Source organism: Bombina bombina, chromosome 7, assembly GCF_027579735.1.
Source record: "Bombina bombina isolate aBomBom1 chromosome 7, aBomBom1.pri, whole genome shotgun sequence".
NCBI classification, from domain to species: Eukaryota; Metazoa; Chordata; class Amphibia; order Anura; family Bombinatoridae; genus Bombina; species Bombina bombina.
The window spans coordinates 229978143-230001686 of NC_069505.1; the positions used below are offsets into that span (position 1 = coordinate 229978143).

The 23544-nt window shown below is 37.4% G+C and overlaps 1 protein-coding gene across 5 annotated transcripts in view; it reads right to left on the reverse strand.

Annotated features, from left to right (window-relative positions):
* Window positions 1-4139: 4139 nt before the first annotated feature.
* Window positions 4140-23544, reverse strand: part of ABCC8 (ATP binding cassette subfamily C member 8) — a 594664-nt gene continuing 575259 nt past the window's right edge. For all 5 annotated transcript variants that reach the window (XM_053720647.1, XM_053720648.1, XM_053720646.1 and 2 more), the window contains one exon: window positions 4140-4372. In XM_053720647.1, the coding sequence (XP_053576622.1) occupies window positions 4235-4372 (138 nt within the window). In that variant the 3' untranslated portion in view covers window positions 4140-4234. The remainder of the gene's footprint in view (window positions 4373-23544) is intronic.

Here is a 23544-nt window from a genome sequence, read left to right on the forward strand (position 1 = left end):
AGGCACCGGCAGTTTCTAAAGTGCCGTAAGTCACTGGCGACTCCAGAAATTTGTATTTACGCACATTTCTGGACATCGCTATTTTATCCGACTTATGGCAGTTTATAAACTGCCGACGGGGTTTATTGGATTCCCCAATGTTACGCTGAAGCCTGAGCCGCATATGTAATCTAGCCCACAGTTTACAGAATTTGCTTTTTGGTCTCTCTAGGGAAAGTGGGACACAGCAGAATTCTTACACAAAACCAATAGGTGTTTAATGTTCTTATAAATATGTGTGTACTGTTGCTGCTTAAGATAATTCAAATATGGGATAGGAATATCAATTATCCAATCAGATATCCGTTTGACCAATTCCTGTTTTTGATTAGTTGCAGCATGATTTAACCCCTTCCAGCCCAGACTTATTTGTAAACAAATAAATAAAACATTTAAAAAACGTGATTGTGATTTCAATGCTGGGATTGTGTCGGGGGGAGTGCCTATGTTGCTAGTCAAGCCCCCAGCCCACAATCCCATTCAGGAAGTGCCTTTGGCTTTAGTAGAGCCAAACTGTTATGACGTTCTATGCCGTTGAGTGTTTTTTTTTTCCAATTTTATGTTATTAAATGTCCAGATATTTTTACTCCCACCTGATACAGATGTCTGTAGATATTAGCCAGGGATTTGAGGGGTGACAGATTACATTATGGTAATGTTTGTTTTTATTCTTTTGTGTTATTTAGTCTTTAGTTTTTGTATAGGTGGAGGGCAGGCCCTTAATGGAACAGTAAAGTAAAATAACTTAAATTTTTTAGACACAGAGCATGCAGTGGTAGCTTGTGTTCCCTTTGTATCCTTTGTTGAAGAGAAAACCTAGGTAGGCTCATGAACAGTATTATGTTTGTACCATTATTATAATATTTTGAACAGAGACATATTTTACCACATAGCAGCTGAACTTCTCTCTAGGGATGGGCGAATGTTTTGCAACATTCGAAAAACGGCGCGAATTTTAACACATTCGTTCGTTCGAATCGAATTTCGAATGTTTACATAACATTCTAACATTCGATTTTCGAATGTTCGGTTTCGAATTTTATGATTACATTCGAAAATATTATTTTCGAAAAATTCGAATTTAGATTGTAATAGTATTTCTAATGCTTTTACTTTAAATGTAATATTCAAATTATGCAATATTCGAATTCGAAAAATTTGAATTTCGATTGTAATAGTATTTCTAATGCTTTTTCTTTAAATGTAATATTCGAATTATGCAATATTCGAATTCGAAAAGTTCGAATTTAGATTGTAATAGTATTTCTAATGCTTTTTCTTTAAATGTAATATTCGAATTATGCAATACGTGTATTAGAATTCGAAAAATTTGAATTTAGATTGTAATAGTATTTCTAATGCTTTTTCTTTAAATGTAATATTCGAATTATGCAATATTCGAATTTGAAAAATTCGAATTTATATTCGAATTCGAAAAATTCGAATTTATATGTTTGTAATAGTATTTCTAATGCTTTCTTTAAATGTAATATTCGAATTATGCAATATTCTATATGGAAACATTCAAAATGATATATTTGTATCTATTATGTATCAATTTACTAGATTCCCGCCCTACCACATGAACTATTGAACTTCTGAATAGTATTTGTTAAATATAATGTTAAATTCGAAATTTCGAATGTGGACATTCAATATAATTATAAACATTCGAATTTGAAAGTGACATCCGAAAACTGTAAATAACGTTCGATTTTCGAATTTTTAAGAATATTCGTTCTTATCGACATTTGGATTTAGAATTCGAATTTTGGTAATAACATTCGTTCTACATTCGAATTTCGAAAATGTACACATTCGCCCATCCCTACTTCTCTCCCTGTTCCTGCAAGTTTTGTAAATATACATTCACATAATATGCATAATCTATATCTCTGTAATGAAACATACTGTAACTTAGATATATCCGCTATACATTGCAACACAATCTGCTGATGAAAAGCTGTTTTTAAGATAAATTCATGCTTTAACGCCTCATTCCCACTGAGACACATAACAACATAATGCTATATGTTAAAGGGACATAATACTCATATGCTAAATTGCTTGAAACTGATGCAGCATAACTGTAAAAAGCTTGCAGGAAAATATCACCTTTGCATCTCTATGTAAAAAAGGAAGATATTTTACCTCACAATTTCCTCAGCTCAGCAGAGTAAGTTCTGTGTAAAAAGTTATACTCTGCTCCTGCCCAGCTGCAGGAAAAAAAAATAAAAAATAAATGAAGAAATGAACAGCAGCCAATCAGCATCATCAGTGCTGAGGTCATGAACTCTTTTACTGTGATCTCATGAGATTTCACTTAACTCCCGTGAGATTTCATAGTAAACTTCCTTACACTGAATAGGGAAATAACATGAGAGTGCACGAAAGCTCATTCCCTTAGCTGTCCCGGGACAGACATACTGATTTGCTGCTTAGAAGTCCTTTACAATGGGATATAGCTACTGAGGAATTTTTGAGGTAAAAGAACTTTCTTTTTTACATAGAGATGTTTCAGGTGATATTTTCTAGTCAACTTTTTACAGCTATGCTGCATCACTTTCAAGTGTTTCAACATTTGGGTATCATGGCCCTTTAAGGAAATAAAACATCGCATTTACAGCAGGTGCTCTTCTATTTACATTGTATGAGTGCAGGCTACTGAGGAGGAAACATTCTACCGCCTTAGCTATTTTATCCATATTCTCCATCATTTCTCTCTCCTTGTACAGCAAAATCACTGGACATGTAAGGCCCTATCAGTATCAACTACTTGTAAGTTCAGGGCAGCCGGCACCTGTGAAGTTCGGGGTGCTAAACAAACTATAGCGGTGGTTAGTGCCCTGTAGAACTATCTCTGCTTATCCTGTTGTCTTCATCATGTGCGTTATATATTACAGGGACATAAATGTATAGAGGAATGACAATCACTGAATCCTACTGCCCTGTGATGAAGAAATAGATTTGTGTAAATAGAAGTTGCTGCACTGCTTTTTAGCTAAATACCTTATTGTAAAATGGTAATCACAGCTGCATCACCCATTGCCCTACAGACACTTCATGCCCTCTGCTTTTGGCACCAATTCTAGCACATATTAAAATCAGGGTGAATATTAAATAAAGGGGAGCACGGTTTGCGTGTTGTTGTGCATGTACAAAGCTTGTTCACACTGTGTACTTTAAGGGGCTGTGATTTAAATGTACGCACAAATCCACTATTTCACAGTGATTAAGAATTTTGTGCTGTATGAATCTGAAACTGTCGAGCCCTGTGAAAGTATGTGATGTGTTTATGAGCATGACCCGTACACGCTCCCGAATTACTACCTAGGTAGCCCTCTGTGATAGGATTTGCATAATGCGTCTATCTCACAAAACCATTTAGAATTGATTATTATTTCATAGTCTAAGAGCTGGAAATGTAAAAAAGTACTTGACATTTTTTGTCATTTTATAGTCTACATAATGGTGTAAAGATGTTTTGGATTCAATCAATATCCCTTTACCACAGCTGTCTATTAATGCTGCAATACACAGGATACGAACAACAATCCCTGTAGGTGTCAGTGTTGTATGTTGCAAACTAAGGAGTTACTAAACTTTTATACTAGAACATAATATTGTAAGATCAAGCCAGTAAATGAATTAAGGGGACCTAATACCCACCATTTTTATTTTAAGATCAGATACAACATACAATTTTAAACAACTTTCCAATTTCCTTCTATTATTACATTTTCTTCATTTTCTTGTTATCCTTTGTTGAAAAGGTAAGCTCAGGAGTGTGCACGTGTCTGCAGTACTCTATGGAAACAGTTTTGCAACAATTTTATATATTAGCAAGAACACTAGATGGCAGAAATATTTCCTGTCATGTAATACTGCAGACATGTGCACGCTACCTATCTAGATATCTCTTCAACAAAGAATAACATGAGAATGAACTAAATTAGATAATAGAAGTACATTGGGAACCTTTTTAAAATTGTATTTTCTATCTGAATAAAAAAAAGGGTCATGTCCTTTTAAATAAATGTCTGTGTAGTGGCACAGATGTACATTACAGATGAAAAATAACACAAAGAAAATAAACAGTATTATGAAACAATCAAGATTTTTATTTACACAATATTTACATGATTAAAAAACTAGATGATTGCTCAATTGCACTTTAAAAGATTTCTATTTGTGATTATTTATCAGCTTGCACATAGGATGCAAACATGCTGTCTTCTCTCTCCAGCAAAACCTCTGGCTTGTCATATTCCATGATGGCTCCTCTCTTCATCACTATCACCATATCAGCATTCAGTATGGTGTGAACTCGGTGCTGCAAAACATAAACACAATGCAGCATGAGAACAGGTATTGTCTCTAGAGAAGTCATTATACAGCATGAGAATAGGTATTGTCAGAAGTCATTATACAGCATGAGAACAGGTATTGTCAGAAGTCATTATACAGCATGAGAACAGGTATTGTCAGAAGTCATTATACAGCATGAGAACAGGTATTGTCAGAAGTCATTATACAACATGAGAACAGGTATTGTCAGAAGTCATTATACAACATGAGAACAGGTATTGTCATAAGTCATTATACAGCATGAGAACAGGTATTGGCATAAGTCATTATACAGCATGAGAACAGGTATTGTCAGAAGTCATTATACAGCATGAGAACAGGTATTGTCATAAGTCATTATACAGCATGAGAACAGCTATTGTCATAAGTCATTATACAGCATGAGAGCAGGTATTGTCAGAAGTTATTATACAGCATGAGAACAGGTATTGTCATTAGTCATTATACAGCATGAGAACAGGTATTATCATTAGTCATTATGCAGCATGAGGACATGTATTGTCTTTAGAGAAGTCATTATACAGCATGAGAACAGGTATTGTCAGAAGTCATTATACAGCATGAGAACAGGTATTGTCATAAGTCATTATACAGCATGAGAACAGCTATTGTCATTAGTAATTATGCAGCATGAGAACAAGTATTGTCATGTCATTATACAGCATGAGAACAGGTATTGTCATAAGTCATTATACAGCATGAGAGCAGGTATTGTCAGAAGTCATTATACAGCATGAGAACAGGTATTGTCATTAGTCATTATACAGCATGAGAACAGGTATTGTCATTAGTCATTATGCAGCATGAGGACAGGTATTGTCTTTAGAGAAGTCATTATACAGCATGAGAACAGGTATTGTCAGAAGTCATTATACAGCATGAGAACAGGTATTGGCATAAGTCATTATTCAGCATGAGAACAGGTATTGTCATAAGTCATTATACAGCATGAGAACAGGTATTGTCATAAGTCATTATACAGCATGAGAACAGGTATTGTCATTAGTCATTATGCAGCATGAGAACAGGTATTGTCATAAGTCATTATTCAGCATGAGAACAGGTATTGTCATTAGTCATTATACAGCATGAGAACAGGTATTATCATTAGTCATTATGCAGCATGAGGACATGTATTGTCTTTAGAGAAGTCATTATACAGCATGAGAACAGGTATTGTCAGAAGTCATTATACAGCATGAGAACAGGTATTGTCATAAGTCATTATACAGCATGAGAACAGCTATTGTCATTAGTAATTATGCAGCATGAGAACAAGTATTGTCATGTCATTATACAGCATGAGAACAGGTATTGTCATAAGTCATTATACAGCATGAGAGCAGGTATTGTCAGAAGTCATTATACAGCATGAGAACAGGTATTGTCATTAGTCATTATACAGCATGAGAACAGGTATTGTCATTAGTCATTATGCAGCATGAGGACAGGTATTGTCTTTAGAGAAGTCATTATACAGCATGAGAACAGGTATTGTCAGAAGTCATTATACAGCATGAGAACAGGTATTGGCATAAGTCATTATTCAGCATGAGAACAGGTATTGTCATAAGTCATTATACAGCATGAGAACAGGTATTGTCATAAGTCATTATACAGCATGAGAACAGGTATTGTCATTAGTCATTATGCAGCATGAGAACAGGTATTGTCATAAGTCATTATTCAGCATGAGAACAGGTATTGTCATTAGTCATTATACAGCATGAGAACAGGTATTGTCAGAAGTCATTATACAGCATGAGAACAGGTATTGTCATAAGTCATTATACAGCATGAGAACAGGTATTGTCATTAGTCATTATACAGCATGAGAACAGGTATTGTCATAAGGCATTATACAGCATGAGAACAGGTATTGTCAGAAGTCATTATACAGCATGAGAACAGGTATTGTCATAAGTCATTATTCAGCACGAGAACAGGTATTGTCATAAGTCATTATACAGCATGAGAACAGGTATTGTCATTAGTCATTATACAGCATGAGAACAGGTATTGTCATAAGTCATTATGCAGCATGAGAACAGGTATTGTCATAAGTCATTATACAGCATGAGAACAGGTATTGTCATAAGGCATTATGCAGCATGAGAACAGGTATTGTCATAAGTCATTATACAGCATGAGAACAGGTATTGTCATAAGTCATTATACAGCATGAGAACAGCTATTGCCATTAGTAATTATGCAGCATGAGAACAGGTATTGTCATAAGTCATTATGCAGCATGAGAACAGGTATTGTCATAAGTCATTATGCAGCATGAGAACAGGTATTGTCATAAGTCATTATGCAGCATGAGAACAGGTATTGTCATAAGTCATTATACAGCATGAGAACAGGTATTGTCATAAGTCATTATACAGCATGAGAACAGCTATTGTCATTAGTAATTATGCAGCATGAGAACAAGTATTGTCATGTCATTATACAGCATGAGATCAGGTATTGTCATAAGTAATTATGTAGCATGAGAACAGGTATTGTCATGTCATTATACAGCATGAGAACAGGTATTGTCATAAGTTATTATACAGCATGAGAAAAGGTATTGTCATAAGTCATTATACAGCATGAAAATGGGTATTGTCATTAGTCATTATGCAGAATGAGAACAGGTATTGTCATGTCATTATACAGCATGAGAACAGGTATTGTCATAAGTAATTATGCAGCATGAAAACAGGTATTGTGATTAGTCATTATGCAGAATGAGAACAGGCATTGTCAGAAGTCATTATGCAGCATGAGAACAGGTATTGTCAATAAGTCATTATACAGCATGAGAACAGGTATTGTCATAAGTCATTATACAGCATGAGAACAGATATTGTCATAAGTCATTATGCAGCATGAGAACAGGTATTGTCATTAGTCATTATGCAGAATGAGACCTGGTATTGTCATAAGTCATTATGCAGCATGAGAACAGGTATTGTCATAAGTCATTATGCAGCATGAGAACAGGTATTGTCATAAGTCATTATACAGCATGAGAACAAGTATTGTCATAAGTCATTATGCAGCATGAGAACAGGTATTGTCATAAGTCATTATGCAGCATGATAACAGATATTGTCATAAGTCATTATGCAGCATGAGAACAGGTATTGTCATAAGTCATTATGCAGCATGAGAACAGGTATTGTCATTAGTCATTATGCAGCATGAGAACAGGTATTGTCAGAAGTCATTATGCAGCATGAGGACAGGTATTGTCTCTAGAGAAGTCATTATGCAGCATGAGAACAGGTATTGTGATAAGTCATTATACAGCATGAGAACAGGTATTGTTAGAAGTCATTATACAGCATGAGAACAGGTATTGTTAGAAGTCATTATACAGCATGAGAACAGGTATTGTCATAAGTCATTATACAGCATGAGAACAGGTTTTGTCATAGGTCATTATGCAGCATGAGAACAGGTATTGTCATAAGTCATTATTCAGCATGAGAACAGGTATTGTCATAAGTCATTATACAGCATGAGAACAGGTATTGTCATTAGTCATTATGCAGCATGAAAACAGGTATTGTCATAAGTCATTATGCAGCATGAGAACAGGTATTGTCAGAAGTCATTATACAGCATGAGAACAGGTATTGTCATAAGTCATTATTCAGCATGAGAACAGGTATTGTCATAAGTCATTATACAGCATGAGAACAGGTATTGTCATTAGTCATTATGCAGCATGAAAACAGGTATTGTCATAAGTCATTATGCAGCATGAGAACAGGTATTGTCATAAGTCATTATACAGCATGAGAACAGGTATTGTCATTAGTCATTATACAGCATGAGAACAGGTATTGTCATAAGTCATTATGCAGCATGAGAACAGGTATTGTCATAAGTCATTATACAGCATGAGAACAGGTATTGTCATAAGGCATTATGCAGCATGAGAACAGGTATTGTCATAAGTCATTATACAGCATGAGAACAGGTATTGTCATAAGTCATTATACAGCAGGAGAACAGCTATTGCCATTAGTAATTATGCAGCATGAGAACAGGTATTGTCATAAGTCATTATGCAGCATGAGAACAGGTATTGTCATAAGTCATTATGCAGCATGAGAACAGGTATTGTCATAAGTCATTATGCAGCATGAGAACAGGTATTGTCATAAGTCATTATACAGCATGAGAACAGGTATTGTCATAAGTCATTATACAGCATGAGAACAGCTATTGTCATTAGTAATTATGCAGCATGAGAACAAGTATTGTCATGTCATTATACAGCATGAGATCAGGTATTGTCATAAGTAATTATGTAGCATGAGAACAGGTATTGTCATGTCATTATACAGCATGAGAACAGGTATTGTCATAAGTTATTATACAGCATGAGAAAAGGTATTGTCATAAGTCATTATACAGCATGAAAATGGGTATTGTCATTAGTCATTATGCAGAATGAGAACAGGTATTGTCATGTCATTATACAGCATGAGAACAGGTATTGTCATAAGTAATTATGCAGCATGAAAACAGGTATTGTGATTAGTCATTATGCAGAATGAGAACAGGCATTGTCAGAAGTCATTATGCAGCATGAGAACAGGTATTGTCAATAAGTCATTATACAGCATGAGAACAGGTATTGTCATAAGTCATTATACAGCATGAGAACAGATATTGTCATAAGTCATTATGCAGCATGAGAACAGGTATTGTCATTAGTCATTATGCAGAATGAGACCTGGTATTGTCATAAGTCATTATGCAGCATGAGAACAGGTATTGTCATAAGTCATTATGCAGCATGAGAACAGGTATTGTCATAAGTCATTATACAGCATGAGAACAAGTATTGTCATAAGTCATTATGCAGCATGAGAACAGGTATTGTCATAAGTCATTATGCAGCATGATAACAGATATTGTCATAAGTCATTATGCAGTGAGAGAACAGGTATTGTCATAAGTCATTATGCAGCATGAGAACAGGTATTGTCATAAGTCATTATACAGCATGAGAACAGGTATTGTCATTAGTCATTATGCAGCATGAGAACAGGTATTGTCAGAAGTCATTATGCAGCATGAGAACAGGTTTTGTCATAGGTCATTATGCAGCATGAGAACAGATATTGTCAGAAGTAATTATGCAGCATGAGAACAGGTATTGTCATAAGTCATTATACAGCATGAGAACAGGTATTGTCAAAAGTCATTATACAGCATAAGAACAGGTATTGTCATTAGTCATTATGCAGCATGAGAACAGGTATTGTCAGAAGTCATTATGCAGCATGAGGACAGGTATTGTGATAAGTCATTATACAGCATGAGAACAGGTATTGTTAGAAGTCATTATACAGCATGAGAACAGGTATTGTTAGAAGTCATTATACAGCATGAGAACAGGTATTGTCATAAGTCATTATACAGCATGAGAACAGGTTTTGTCATAGGTCATTATGCAGCATGAGAACAGATATTGTCAGAAGTAATTATGCAGCATGAGAACAGGTATTGTCATAAGTCATTATACAGCATGAGAACAGGTATTGTCAAAAGTCATTATACAGCATAAGAACAGGTATTGTCATTAGTCATTATGCAGCATGAGAACAGGTATTGTCAGAAGTCATTATGCAGCATGAGGACAGGTATTGTCTCTAGAGAAGTCATTATGCAGCATGAGAACAGGTATTGTGATAAGTCATTATACAGCATGAGAACAGGTATTGTTAGAAGTCATAATACAGCATGAGAACAGGTATTGTTAGAAGTCATTATACAGCATGAGAACAGGTATTGTCATAAGTCATAATACAGCATGAGAACAGGTATTGTCATAAGTCATTATGCAGCATGAGAACAGGTATTGTCATTAGTCATTATGCAGCATGAGAACAGGTATTGTCATAAGTCATTATACAGCATGAGAACAGGTATTGTCATAAGTCATTATGCAGCATGAGAACAGGTATTGTCAGAAGTCATTATGCAGCATGAGGACAGGTATTGTCATAAGTCATTATACAGCATGAGAACAGGTATTGTCATTAGTCATTATGCAGCATGAGAACAGGTATTGTCAGAAGTCATTATGCAGCATGAGGACAGGTATTGTCTCTAGAGAAGTCATTATGCAGCATGAGAACAGGTATTGTGATAAGTCATTATACAGCATGAGAACAGGTATTGTTAGAAGTCATTATACAGCATGAGAACAGGTATTGTCATAAGTCATTATACAGCATGAGAACAGGTATTGTCATTAGTCATTATGCAGCATGAGAACAGGTATTGTCATAAGTCATTATACAGCATGAGAACAGGTATTATCATAGGTCATTATGCATCATGAGAACAGGTATTGTCAGAAGTCATTATACAGCATGAGAACAGATATTGTCAGAAGTATTTATGCAGCATGAGAACAGGTTTTGTCATAAGTCATTATACAGCATGAGAACAGGTATTGTCAGAAGTCATTATACAGCATGAGAACAGGTATTGTCATTAGTCATTATGCAGCATGAGAACAGGTATTGTCATTAGTCATTATACAGCATGAGAACAGGTATTGTCATTAGTCATTATGCAGCATGAGAACAGGTATTGTCATAAGTCATTATACAGCATGAGAACAGGTATTGTCATACGTCATTATACAGCATGAGAACAGGTATTGTCTCTAGAGAAGTCATTATGCAACATTACTGTTTTCCTGCTAAGTGTGCAAATTATACATTCACTTCATTTGTATACAGTTCATATGTTAGTAAAAAAGAAACACACTAACAAATGTCTATGATTTGCATCATATTCATGTAATGATATAATGTTGCAAAATTCATCTTATCGGTTTTTCCCAACATTCAAATTTTTGTAATTGGTCACAGCAAAGAAGATAAACATTTAAGAGACTTTTCAAGAGGTGTGTCCCTGGATTGCAAACCAATGAGAATGTACTTACAGAATTACACTTTTAAATGCTTCTAAAAAAAATTATGTAGATATTTTACGACACAGCGACTCATTTATGATGCACAAATATGCAAAAATCTTTACTTTGCCATAATTTAATGTGACATTAATAAATTACTATAACAATGAAATATTCAGATTTTAGCATCTGAATGTGGATTCTTGCAGGCTTCAATGTAAGTCTTTGGGAACCAGTATTCAAATTCAATATTCAAATGGAACATTTGCGTTTAGAAACATTTGAATGACATTAATAACAATGGACATAGCCGTTGTATCTTTAGAATGACAATATTACAATATCGGATGGGTAACAGGTTAAGCCTGGCAAGCGGCATCCAGACATTTTATTTACAATGGAGTTCATGTCATTACTTGCCCAGAATTCACATAATCTCTGGGTGAGAATTATCAATTTGTAAAAACTGATATTTTCTTTCTAGCCCTAAAATAACATCTATTGTATTTGGACATATTGGCTTTTAAGTTAAAGGAACACTGCAAAAATGTTTCTAATTTTGTATAAGACAGAGCAGCAATTAAACAGGATACAAATATTATTGTATGAAGAAAAGCTAATGGCTGATAATATTAAAGTGAAATTAGCAGAAATGTACATAGCATACAAAGTTATGCATGATCACTGGCTGATAGAGAGAACACTCATAGCTTGACCAGGAAAAGTTACTTAATTTAGCCTTTTTATATATATATATATATAACTGATTTTTATTGATTACTTTTTGTCAGGCAAGAAATTAATGTAAGCAGAGCAATAAAGAACATTTTACTGGAAGGTAAACACCAGTTCTTTAATAGCAGAGATGGCTGAGAAGTGTTCCATGGAAATATTGAGCTGTTAAAATGTAACAACCTGTTACTTTATTCCAAACAATTAGGTAGTGATCATAATTGCTGGTCAATAATTGTGATACATCACTATTTGCTCTAAGTACAGGAAGAAATGGAAATAGATTACAACCAGACTTGTAAACCCATTAAAATAACGTATTTCCCTCATCAATATATAGTGTGCAACCAGACAATGTAACTTACAAGCGTATCAAAGAATGGAAACAAGTAGCTATTTTGTTTACTAATACTTATCATAAATAAAGGAAATAATGTGGTTGGTTCCCGGACACAGTTTAGCCAATTGGCTATGAGCAGACAGAGAAAAAACACATTCAACTCAGCATATATCAACAATTGCAAAACACTGTAATATTTTTAGCAAAAATGTTTTGTAAACCGAGAGCAGCTCAGGGATACACCTTTTGAAAAGCTTAGTGGACTCTGTGTTTCTGGAATCTTTTTTTTTCCAATTAGGGACAGGTTGTAAATAAACTTATGCTCTAAGCGAACCAATCACTTTGTAGAATGGTGTAGGGTCATATAAATGTCCCCATAATTAAATATGAAGAATACAGTGCAGCCTCTCTGGAAGAATGGAACAAGGATACACTTTTCATAGAAAACACAGGCAAAATAAATAAAGATTGCATACTGCAACCCCCTTTTAATAAACATTATTGTTTGAGGTTGATGTCCCTTTAAGGACAAGGAACCTATCCTTTGATCTGAATTCTGCTAAGTGCTAAATACAGTATTTTCATGTTTTTGGGCGTGTTAGCAGAAAGTTCTAACAACCTTTAATTGTTATTAATTGTATTTTTAATTAGAGGAGTGGGTGTGGCTTGTATTATTTCCCCAATATTTAGTCAAGTAATTCTAACTGCTGTGAAGATTTGAATAATAATAAAAGCTGTTGGAATTCCCTTTAAATATGTGTGTCATTTGTAATGGTGTAACAAATAATGTTTTAAGATACATATTATCAGATGCTTCAGGTTCTATTTGTCTTTCCAGTGTTATTTATAACACTCACATCATTTCATAAACACACACTAAGGAATAAATCGTATTAATACAAATATACAATTAAAGGGACATCTCTATTTTATTGAGCTTGTCTCACCGCACCTATAGAGTTCAAAAAGCAAATTCTGTAAAGTATTTTTTTACTGTAGGCTACCAGCTATTTGATTTGCAGCAGTTGGAAGAAAACCCAAGTCCAGATTTGCATTGTATTTGTTTAATAATAAAATGCTCTAACCATTGACACCATTTTACTATTCATTTTTATGTCCCTTTAATGATTTTGAGCCTTACTTCAACACCAGATTTCCCTTGATGACATGTGATGACGTGATGGTAATAACCCTAACATCATTCTGATTTTTTATTTGACTGATTACTAATCAGTGATTAGTGTATTTAAGAGCTGTGGCATAGTGTGCTGAAATTTGCTTTCAGCTCTTCTGGCATCTTAACAGTTACAAATGAAAACAGAGCGTAAAAGACCTGACACGTGGGCTGTTGACCCAGTTCCAGGGGCGTATTAATGTATAGGCCAACAAGGCCGGTGCCTAGGGCGGCAGCTTTTGTGGGGCGGCACCTGGCCGATGCACTGAATATATGGCTATGGAGCAGGCTTTAAAAAAAATAAAATATTTTGACAGGGCAGCCCCAGGTACGGTAATAATAGCAAGTTAGCAAGGGGGAGTCAGAGGGGGGCACTGGCCCTCTAGCACCAGCGTGAGGGTGCGCTTTCACACTCTGAGCCGATAGGGTGTTTAAAAAGATCACCCCTAACCAGCCCCTGCGCAGTGCGCTCCAAGTCTGCAGTGTTTCTGCTTGAACTGCTTCACATTCACTTTAAACAGAGAGCTGCCGGGAGATGACTCCGCCCCCTACAGGCATCCTGTTTCAATTAGGAAGCAGGAGATTCACAGACAGCAGCATCGTGGGACTGTTCTGACTGCAGGACAAGTTAGTAGCTTGAAGGGGGGAGGCGGGAGCCCTGTGTGGCTACTTGCTGAGGGAAAGAGAGAGTCCTCTGTGTACATGCCGGGGAGGGGGGACGGAAGTGCCATATGAGCAACTGATGGGAGAATTTAACATTGTAAATTGATATTTTAAATATATCATCGTTTATTGCCATGCTGCTCCTTTAAAATAACATACTATGCACAGGTATATAAAACTTTGGAATGGGATTCCACATTATTGTTATTGTGTTGGGATTTTTTTCCAAAGAATATAATGCTGAAAGACCATCACCCCTAACCAGCCCCTGCGCAGTGTGCTCCAAGTCTGCAGTGTTCCACTTCCTGCTTGAAATGCTTCACATTCACAGTTAAACAGAGAGCTGCCGGGAGGTGACTCCGCCCCCTACAGGGCCAGGCATCCTGTTTCAATTAGGAAGTAGGAGATTCACAGAGAGCAGCATGGTGGGACTGTTCTGACTGCAGGAGGAAAAGTTAGTATCTTGAGGAGCCCTGTGTGCCTGCTTGTTGGGTGGGGGAAGAGCGAGTCCTCTGTGTACATGCTGGGGAGGGGGGATGGAAGTGCCCTATAAGCAACTGATGGGAGAAGAGGGGGTTAGGCTGTGTTCCTGATGGGAAGTGGCCGGAAGTAGTGTATCTGTGGGGAAGGTGGGCACTGCTGTGTGATGCATCTCAAGGAAGGGGGAGTGGGGCAGTCACCCTTTACTTTTTTCAGTTTTAAGTATGTCGCTGTGCAGAGGAAAGACACTTTTTTTCCAGAATTGTGGATGCATCTCCCAACCTTCCTATTAATAGAACTGAGTTAGAGGGAGTAGTTGTTCTAGCTATCAGTAGGTTATTATGATTGTAAGAAACATCCATGTTATGCAAAACAAAAAATCTTGGAAAAGCTAGTTATTAATATATTTGTATTTTTTATATTTATATAATATATTGTATACAATTTAGGACTGCATTTATTTGTTGTATATCAAATTGGATAATATAAAATATTTTACAGGTTTATAAAAAAAAAAAAACAACAAAAAAAAACTCCTGTGCTAAAAAACAAACATTTTTTTATGCCTGTGGAATCTTATCTCTGTCTGCCAATGAGCAACTGAGACATATATATCAGTTATGCACAAACATGCTAGTTCAATATCAGCTGAAACAGGTTTAATGACTTCTAAACTTTTTTTCATGCAATAACATTTTTAAACATGACTGACATGCAGTGTGTCTGAAGGTAAAGATGGTAGGGGGAGTGTGTGACAGTGCATCTGAAAGAAATGATTGTGGGGAAGTGTGTCTGAAGCCAGGGAAGGATGGTGTGGGGATGTGCATCTGAGGGGGGGGGGGGGGAGTGTTTGTCTTATGTGGGTGAGACTGTCAATCTGAATGATTGATCGGGGGTGAGAGTGTTAGTATATACTATATGGGCATCTGATGGGGAAGAGTGTGAGTCACTCTGAGAGTGTGCAAGTAGGGGGAGGTAGTCTGAGTGTATGTGAGGAGTGTATGTGAGTGGAAGCAGGCTCTGAGTGTGTGTAAAATATAGTTACTGGAGTTGGAAACCACGTGGTACAGAGAGAAAGCAGGAACTAGCAGACCGCAGCGGTAAAGTGAAGTCTGTAGGAGCTGCTGGGGAAACACACAATGTCAGTAGAGTCTAACAGTGTGTGTATGAGTGAGACTGTCTCTCAGGGTAATTTAGTATCAAACAGATTTTACACAAATTAATTGGAGCCCTATACTTTAACAAAAACTTTTATCAATTAGGCTGCAAATTGGGGGCATTCTAGTGAATAACCCTGCCTGTCTTTCTCACATACAGACACTCTCAGGTCTATTCACTAAAGGTAAAGGGTGATTTGCAGGAGAATTTCAAAATCTAGACCAAGATAGTTGATTTGGATAATGAGCTGAATTAGGGGATTTTTCCAGTTCGCTATTTTGTTCAAGATTTTGAAATTCTCCTGCAATTCACCCTTTAGTGAATAGACCTGTCTGTGTCTCTCACATACTCAGACTCTCAGGGATATACACTAAAGCACTAAAGGGTGAATTGCAGGAGAATTGCAAAATCTAGACTAAGATACCTTATGAGCTGAATTGGAGAATTTTTCTGGTTGGTCTATTTTGACCTAGATTTTTAAAGTGCAATTTACCTTTTAGTGAATAATAAAAAAAAAATTTTAGGCAAGGGAACTGCAATCTGATATATATATATATATATATATATATATATATATATATATATATATATATATATATATATATATATATATATATATATATATATATATATATATATACACACACACGCACGTACGTAAGTCCTGGTGAACATTTCCTAAGAAAAACAACTAAATACCCTAACCAAAAAAATATTGTGGCCGAAAAACAGCCTAAAACCTAGGGGGGGGGGAGGGGGTGTGGGGGGCAGCAGAATTTTGAGTGCCTAGGGCAGCACAAAACCTAAATACGCCACTGCCCAGTTCTTGTCAATTTTGCAGAGGATAAAAAAATACTGCTACACAATGAAAATTACCAAAATGTAACACGCAGCATAAGACAGTGTAGTTACTGAGAATAAAAGGCTGAACATGACTTCTATATGAAGCTGAACCAAAGGAAAATACTGTAAGATTTGATTAATTATGCATTAGTTAGAGTTTATGCTCTACCTATTGCAAAGGAACAGGGAACACAGTTATGGAAATAAAGGAATTGATTCATTTAGGGGCCCATATTTATCAATATTTTGCATGATTACAGACCTTATGTCTCTGCTCCCTCAACCTTTAGATTGTAAGCTCTTCAGAACAGGGCATCTTCCTCCTGTACTAGATGTGTTTAGACTGTTTATGTATCTTATCACAAATCTTTGTCATTGTATACCCTATCTCTACACCCAGCACTACAGTATTTTGTGGTGCTATAAAAATAAATGATGATAATCATTACAGAAGCTGAGCCCTCACTTCATTTTATATCAGTATAAGTGAAGGGTGGGGACAAGAAAGTTATGTCCAGAGGCACAATACATGTTCCTCCCTGCACACCCTGCAGCATGTGTAAGTCATAATTGTCCAGGTAAACGTGGCACATATGAATTGTAGTTGCATAAGTAAGACAAGGCAGTTCAATGTATTGTGATGGTTAGGATGTAGAGGAACTTTCAGAGGAGAGGTGGTAACCTCTTGAAAGAGTGCTTGAGCCACAGAGTGCCTGCAGTGCTATACAGAGAAGGCTCATTAGGTGTAGCCTACATTAGGTATGTGATGGTTTAGCTGCCCCAAGTGTCTGCAACACTGGGGAATGGGGTAGATAGAGCATAGTTTTTGGCACACCGTGTTCTGGCAGTGCTGTGTCAGGGTTTTTTCCCTGTTGTGTTTGCCATGTGCTGCTGGCAGCCATTTTACTCACCTCTCTTACTGACTATGGTGCATTGTGGGGGATGCTGCTCATTTCCTGCACTTCCTTTTATGGCCAGACTGGTGTGCATCATCCATGTGAGACAGGATGCAGTCTCAGAATTGTGATGTCATCACTTATTATTTAAAGGGCCTCTGTTCAGTATGCTTTGCCTTTGCGTTGTCTCAGACCTGTTTGTGAGAGTTTCTGTGTATTACCTGGCTGCCTGACGTCCTTCCTGGTTCCTGATCCCTGGCTTGTTCCGGACTCTACTGTTTTCCTTGTTCCTGATTCCGGCTCGTCTGACTATTCGCTTTAGCTCCTGACTCGGCTCGTCTGACTACCAGCTCTGTTTTTGACTCCTGGCATGTTATTTGACTTGTGGACTTTTTATTATTTTTTGCTATTAATAAGGTGTGATTATTTTTGCACTTCTCGTCTCAGTCTGATTCCTGGCACCCTGACATGCTGAGGGTAAGTGAAAGAGCTAGAGACCAACAGAAGGTCTGCCATACAGAAAATAAAGATTGCACTAGATGTGAAGTGAAGTGTGTAGCACTGTTAGCTGCACTGCTGTGAAGTGCAGAGTAAATGTTTCACATCAATGGCAACACCCACACCACACCTCCTCAAAAAGGTATGGTTAGAGGGTAACAATCCTAGTTCCACCCCTTTGGAATACACTGCGATTAATTGTACACTGCAGACTTTACTTGCTACTTACATGTCCCTATCTGACCTAGGGATAGGTGATAAGATACCACAAAATAATGCAAAGGGAAAAGTGATTATTTGTCTTCAATGATATATTTGTTTGAAAGGAAATTTCTGCTACAATAATGTATGATGTTTTCTCAATATGATCCCTTCACTGTTCCTATAAAGGCTATTTTTAGATGCTGACATGCAGAGACATCTTTAGGGAGTGATACATTTCACAGGTTCTGGTAACTGGTTTAATTAGTGCCTTTGTTTCTCATTGAATAACATTAATTAGCAGCATAAGTTCACTCTGTAAAGATAAAATAACTGTGTTTGCATTCTCAGTATTTAATTACTTATAATATAAAAATACAGTAAAATATAAAGTGCACTGTCACTGCCCAATGACATATAGGAGTATATTTATTAAAGTGCGGACGGACATGATACGATGTAGCGTATCCTGTCGACCGCACATCGATAAATGCCGACAGCATACGCTGTCTGCATTTATAATTGCACCAGCAGTTCTTGTGAACTGCTGGTGCAATGCCGCCCCCTGCAGATTTACGGCAGGGGGTGTCAATCAACCCGATCATATTTGCTAGATTGGGATGATTTCTGTCCGCCGCCTCAGAGCAGGTGGACAAGTTATGGAGCAGCGGTCTTTAGACTAAAGGCTCGCCGGCAACACGGGACATCAAGCTCTGTACGGAGCTTGATAAATTGACCCCATAGAGACTGCTTCACAGCTGTTTCTATGTTATGATTATCAATATCTGAATGTCAATATTTAATGCATTTAGGATAAAGCTTTTAAATGCCAATATAAAAACAGCACTTGTAGATGATTTCGTGGGAGAACACACTGCGGCCGAGTTCGGGCAGTGCTCAGGAGCTAGTGGAGGTACTTCTACTCCAGTGATGATGTGGCGCTAGGTGACGTCACAAGCAAGGAAGCTTAGAAAAAACAAAGAGATCTACTGCACAATAATGGACTTTGCACATTTGAACGTTTATTATAAGCTCTCCTTCTAGCATGAATAACTATCAACTAGATTACGAGTTTTGCGTTATGAGTGAAAAAGCATCGTTATGCTTCATAACGCTTCTTTTTCCCTAATGCCGCTATTACAAGTCTCGTAGGTTTATTAACCCTTAAACCACCACCCTCCCACATCGCAAACACTATTTAAAGATTATTGACCCCTAATCTGCCGTCCGCCCATACCGCCGCTATAATAAACCTATTAACCACTAAACCGCAAGCCCCTCACAACGAAATATACTTAAATAAATTATTAACCCCTAAACCTCTGACCTCACAAATCACTAACTCTAGATAAATATATTAACCCCTAAACCTAACGTAACCCTAAGCCTAAATTTAACCCTAACACCCCCTAACTTAAATATAATTAAAATAAATCTAAATAAACCTTACAATTATTACGTAAATAATTCATATTTAAAACTAAATACATACTTACCTGTAAAAAAAACCTAAGCTAGCTATATAAGTAATAGTTATATTGTAGCTATCTTACGCCTAGATTTAGAGTTTTGTCGGTAACGACCCTCGTAGCTAACGCTGGCTTTTTTCTGGCCGCACCTTTTAAATACCTCTGGTATTGAGAGTTCACAGAATGGCTGCGTTAGGCTCCAAAAAGGGAGCGTACAGGCATATTTACCGCCACTGCAACTCTCGATACCAGAGTTGCTTACGGACACGGCCAGCTTCAAAAACGTGCTCGTGCACGATTCCCCCATAGAAAACAATGGGGCTGTTTGAGCTGAAAAAAAAACTAACACCTGCAAAAAAGCCGCGTTCAGCTCCTAATGCAGCCCCATTGTTTCCTATGGGGAAACACTTCCTACGTCTGCACCTAACACTCTAACATGTACCCCGAGTCTAAAACACTTATTAACCCCTAATCTGCCACCCCCGCTATCACTGACCCCTGCATATTATTTTTAACCCCTAATCTGTCGCTCCGTACACCCCCGCCACCTACATTATCCCTATGTACCCCTAATCTGCTGCCCTAACATCGCCGACCCCTATATTATATTTATTAACCCCTAATCTGCCCCCCCCAACGTCGCCTCCACCTGCCTACACTTATTAACCCCTAATCTGCGGAGCGGACCGCACCGGTATTATAATAAAGTTATTAACCCCTAATCCGCCTCACTAACCCTAAAATAAATAGTATTAACCCCTAATCTGCCCTCCCTAACATCGCCAACACCTAACTTCAAACATTAACCCCTAATCTGCCGACTGGAGCTCACCGCTATTCTAATAAATGTATTAACCCCTTAAGCTAAGTCTAAGTCTAAGTACAAAATCTACAAATAAATACAATGAAATAAACTAACTAAAGTACAAAAAATAAAAAAGAACTAAGTTACAAAAAATAAAAAAATATTTACAAACATCAGAAAAATATTACAACAATTTTAAACTAATTACACCTACTCTAAGCCCCCTAATAAAATAACAAAGACCCCCAAAATAAAAAAATGCCCTACCCTATTCTAAATTACTAAAGTTCAAAGCTCTTTTACCTTACCAGCCCTGAACAGGGCCCTTTGCGGGGCATGCCCCAAAGAATTCAGCTCTTTTGCCTGTAAAAGAAACACATACAATACCCCCCCAACATTACAACCCACCACCCACATACCCCTAATCTATCCCAAACCCCCCTTAAATAAACCTAACACTAAGCCCCTGAAGATCTTCCTACCTTATCTTCACCATACCAGGTTCACCGATCGATCCAGAAGAGCTCCTCCGATGTCTTGATCCAAGCCCAAGCGGGCGGCTGAAGATGTCCATGATCCGGCTGAAGTCTTCATCCAAGCGGGAGCTGAAGAGGTCCATGATCCAGCTGAAGTTTTCATCCAAGCGGGAGCTGAAGAGGTCCATGATCTGGCTGAAGTCTTCTATCAACGGCATCTTCAAACTTCTTTCTTCCGGATCCATGTTCATCTTGCAGACCTCCGACGCGGAACATACTGCTGGCCCGACGGACTACCGACGAATGAAGGCTCCTTTAAGGGACGTCATCCAAGATGGCGTCCCTCGAATTCCGATTGGCTGATAGGATTCTATCAGCCAATCGGAATTAAGGTAGGAAAATTGTTCCAATCAGCCAATAGAATGCGAGCTCAATCTGATTGGCTGATCGGATCGGCCAATCGGATTGAACTTGATTCTGATTGGCTGATTCCATCAGCCAATCAGAATTTTCCTACCTTAATTCCGATTGCCTGATAGAATCCTTTCAGCCAATCGGAATTCGAGGGACGCCATCTTGGATGACGTCCCTTAAAGGAGCCTTCATTCGTCGGTAGTCCGTCGGGCCAGCAGGATGTTCCGCGTCGGAGGTCTGCAAGATGAACATGGATCCGGAAGAAAGAAGATTGAAGATGCCGTTGATAGAAGACTTCAGCCGGATCATGGACCTCTTCAGCTCCCGCTTGGATGAAGACTTCAGCCGGATCATGGACATCTTCAGCCCCCCACTTGGGCTTGGATCAAGACATCGGAGGAGCTCTTCTGGATCGATCGGTGAAGCGGGTATGGTGAAGATAAGGTAGGAAGATCTTCAGGGGCTTAGTGTTAGGTTTATTTAAGGTGGGTTTGGGTTAGATTAGGGGTATGTGGGTGGTGGGTTGTAATGTTGGGGGGGGGTATTGTATGTGTTTTTTTTACAGGCAAAAGAGCTGAATTCTTTGGGGCATGCCCCGCAAAGGGCCCTGTTCAGGGCTGGTAAGGTAAAAGAGCTTTGAACTTTAGTAATTTAGAATAGGGTAGGGCATTTTTTTATTTTGGGGGTCTTTGTTATTTTATTAGGGGGCTTAGAGTAGGTGTAATTAGTTTAAAATTGTTGTAATATTTTTCTGATGTTTGTAAATATTTTTTTATTTTTTGTAACTTAGTTCTTTTTATTTTTTGTACTTTAGTTAGTTTATTTCATTGTATTTATTTGTAGATATTGTATTTAATTAATTTATTGATAGTGTAGTGTTAGGTTTAATTGTTGGTATTTTAATTAATTAATTTATTGATAGTGTAGTGTTAGGTTTAATTGTAACTTAGGTTAGGATTTATTTTACAGGTAATTTTGTAATTATTTTAACTATTTTAGCCATTAAATAGTTCTTAACTATTTAATAGCTATTGTACCTGGTTAAAATAAATACAAAGTTACCTGTAAAATAAATATAAATCCTAAAATAGCTATAATATAAATATAATTTATATTGTAGCTATATTAGGATTTATTTTACAGGTAAGTATTTAGCTTTAAATAGGAATAATTTATTTAATAAGAGTTAATTAATTTCGTTAGATTTAAATTATATTTAACTTAGGGGGGTGTTAGTGTTAGGGTTAGACTTAGCTTTAGGGGTTAATACATTTATTAGAATAGCGGTGAGCTCCAGTCGGCAGATTAGGGGTTAATGTTTGAAGTTAGGTGTCGGCGATGTTAGGGAGGGCAGATTAGGGGTTAATACTATTTATTATAGGGTTAGTGAGGCGGATTAGGGGTTAATAACTTTATTATAATAGCGGTGCGGTCCGCTCCGCAGATTAGGGGTTAATAAGTGTAGGCAGGTGGAGGCGACGTTGTGGGGGGCAGATTTGGGGTTAATAAATATAATATAGGGGTCGGCGGTGTTAGGGGCAGCAGATTAGGGGTACATAAGGATAACGTAAGTAGCGGCGCTTTGCGGTCGGCAGATTAGGGGTTAATTATTGTAGGTAGCTGGCGGCGATGTTGTGGGGGGTAGGTTAGGGGTTAATAAATATAATATAGGGGTCGGCGGTGTTAGGGGCAGCAGATTAGGGGTACATAAGGATAACGTAGGTGGCGGTCGGCAGATTAGGGGTTAAAAAAATTTAATAGAGTGGCGGCGATGTGGGGGGGACCTCGGTTTAGGGGTACATAGGTCGTTTATGGGTGTTAGTGTATTTTAGAGTACAGTAGTTAAGAGCTTTATAAACGGGCGTTAGCCCAGAAAGCTCTTAACTACTGACTTTTTTCTGCGGCTGGAGTTTTGTCGTTAGAATTCTAACGCTCACTTCAGCCACGACTCTAAATACCGGAGTTAGAAAGATCCCATTGAAAAGATAGGATACGCAATTGACGTAAGGGGATCTGCGGTATGGAAAAGTCGCGGCTGGAAAACATAATTT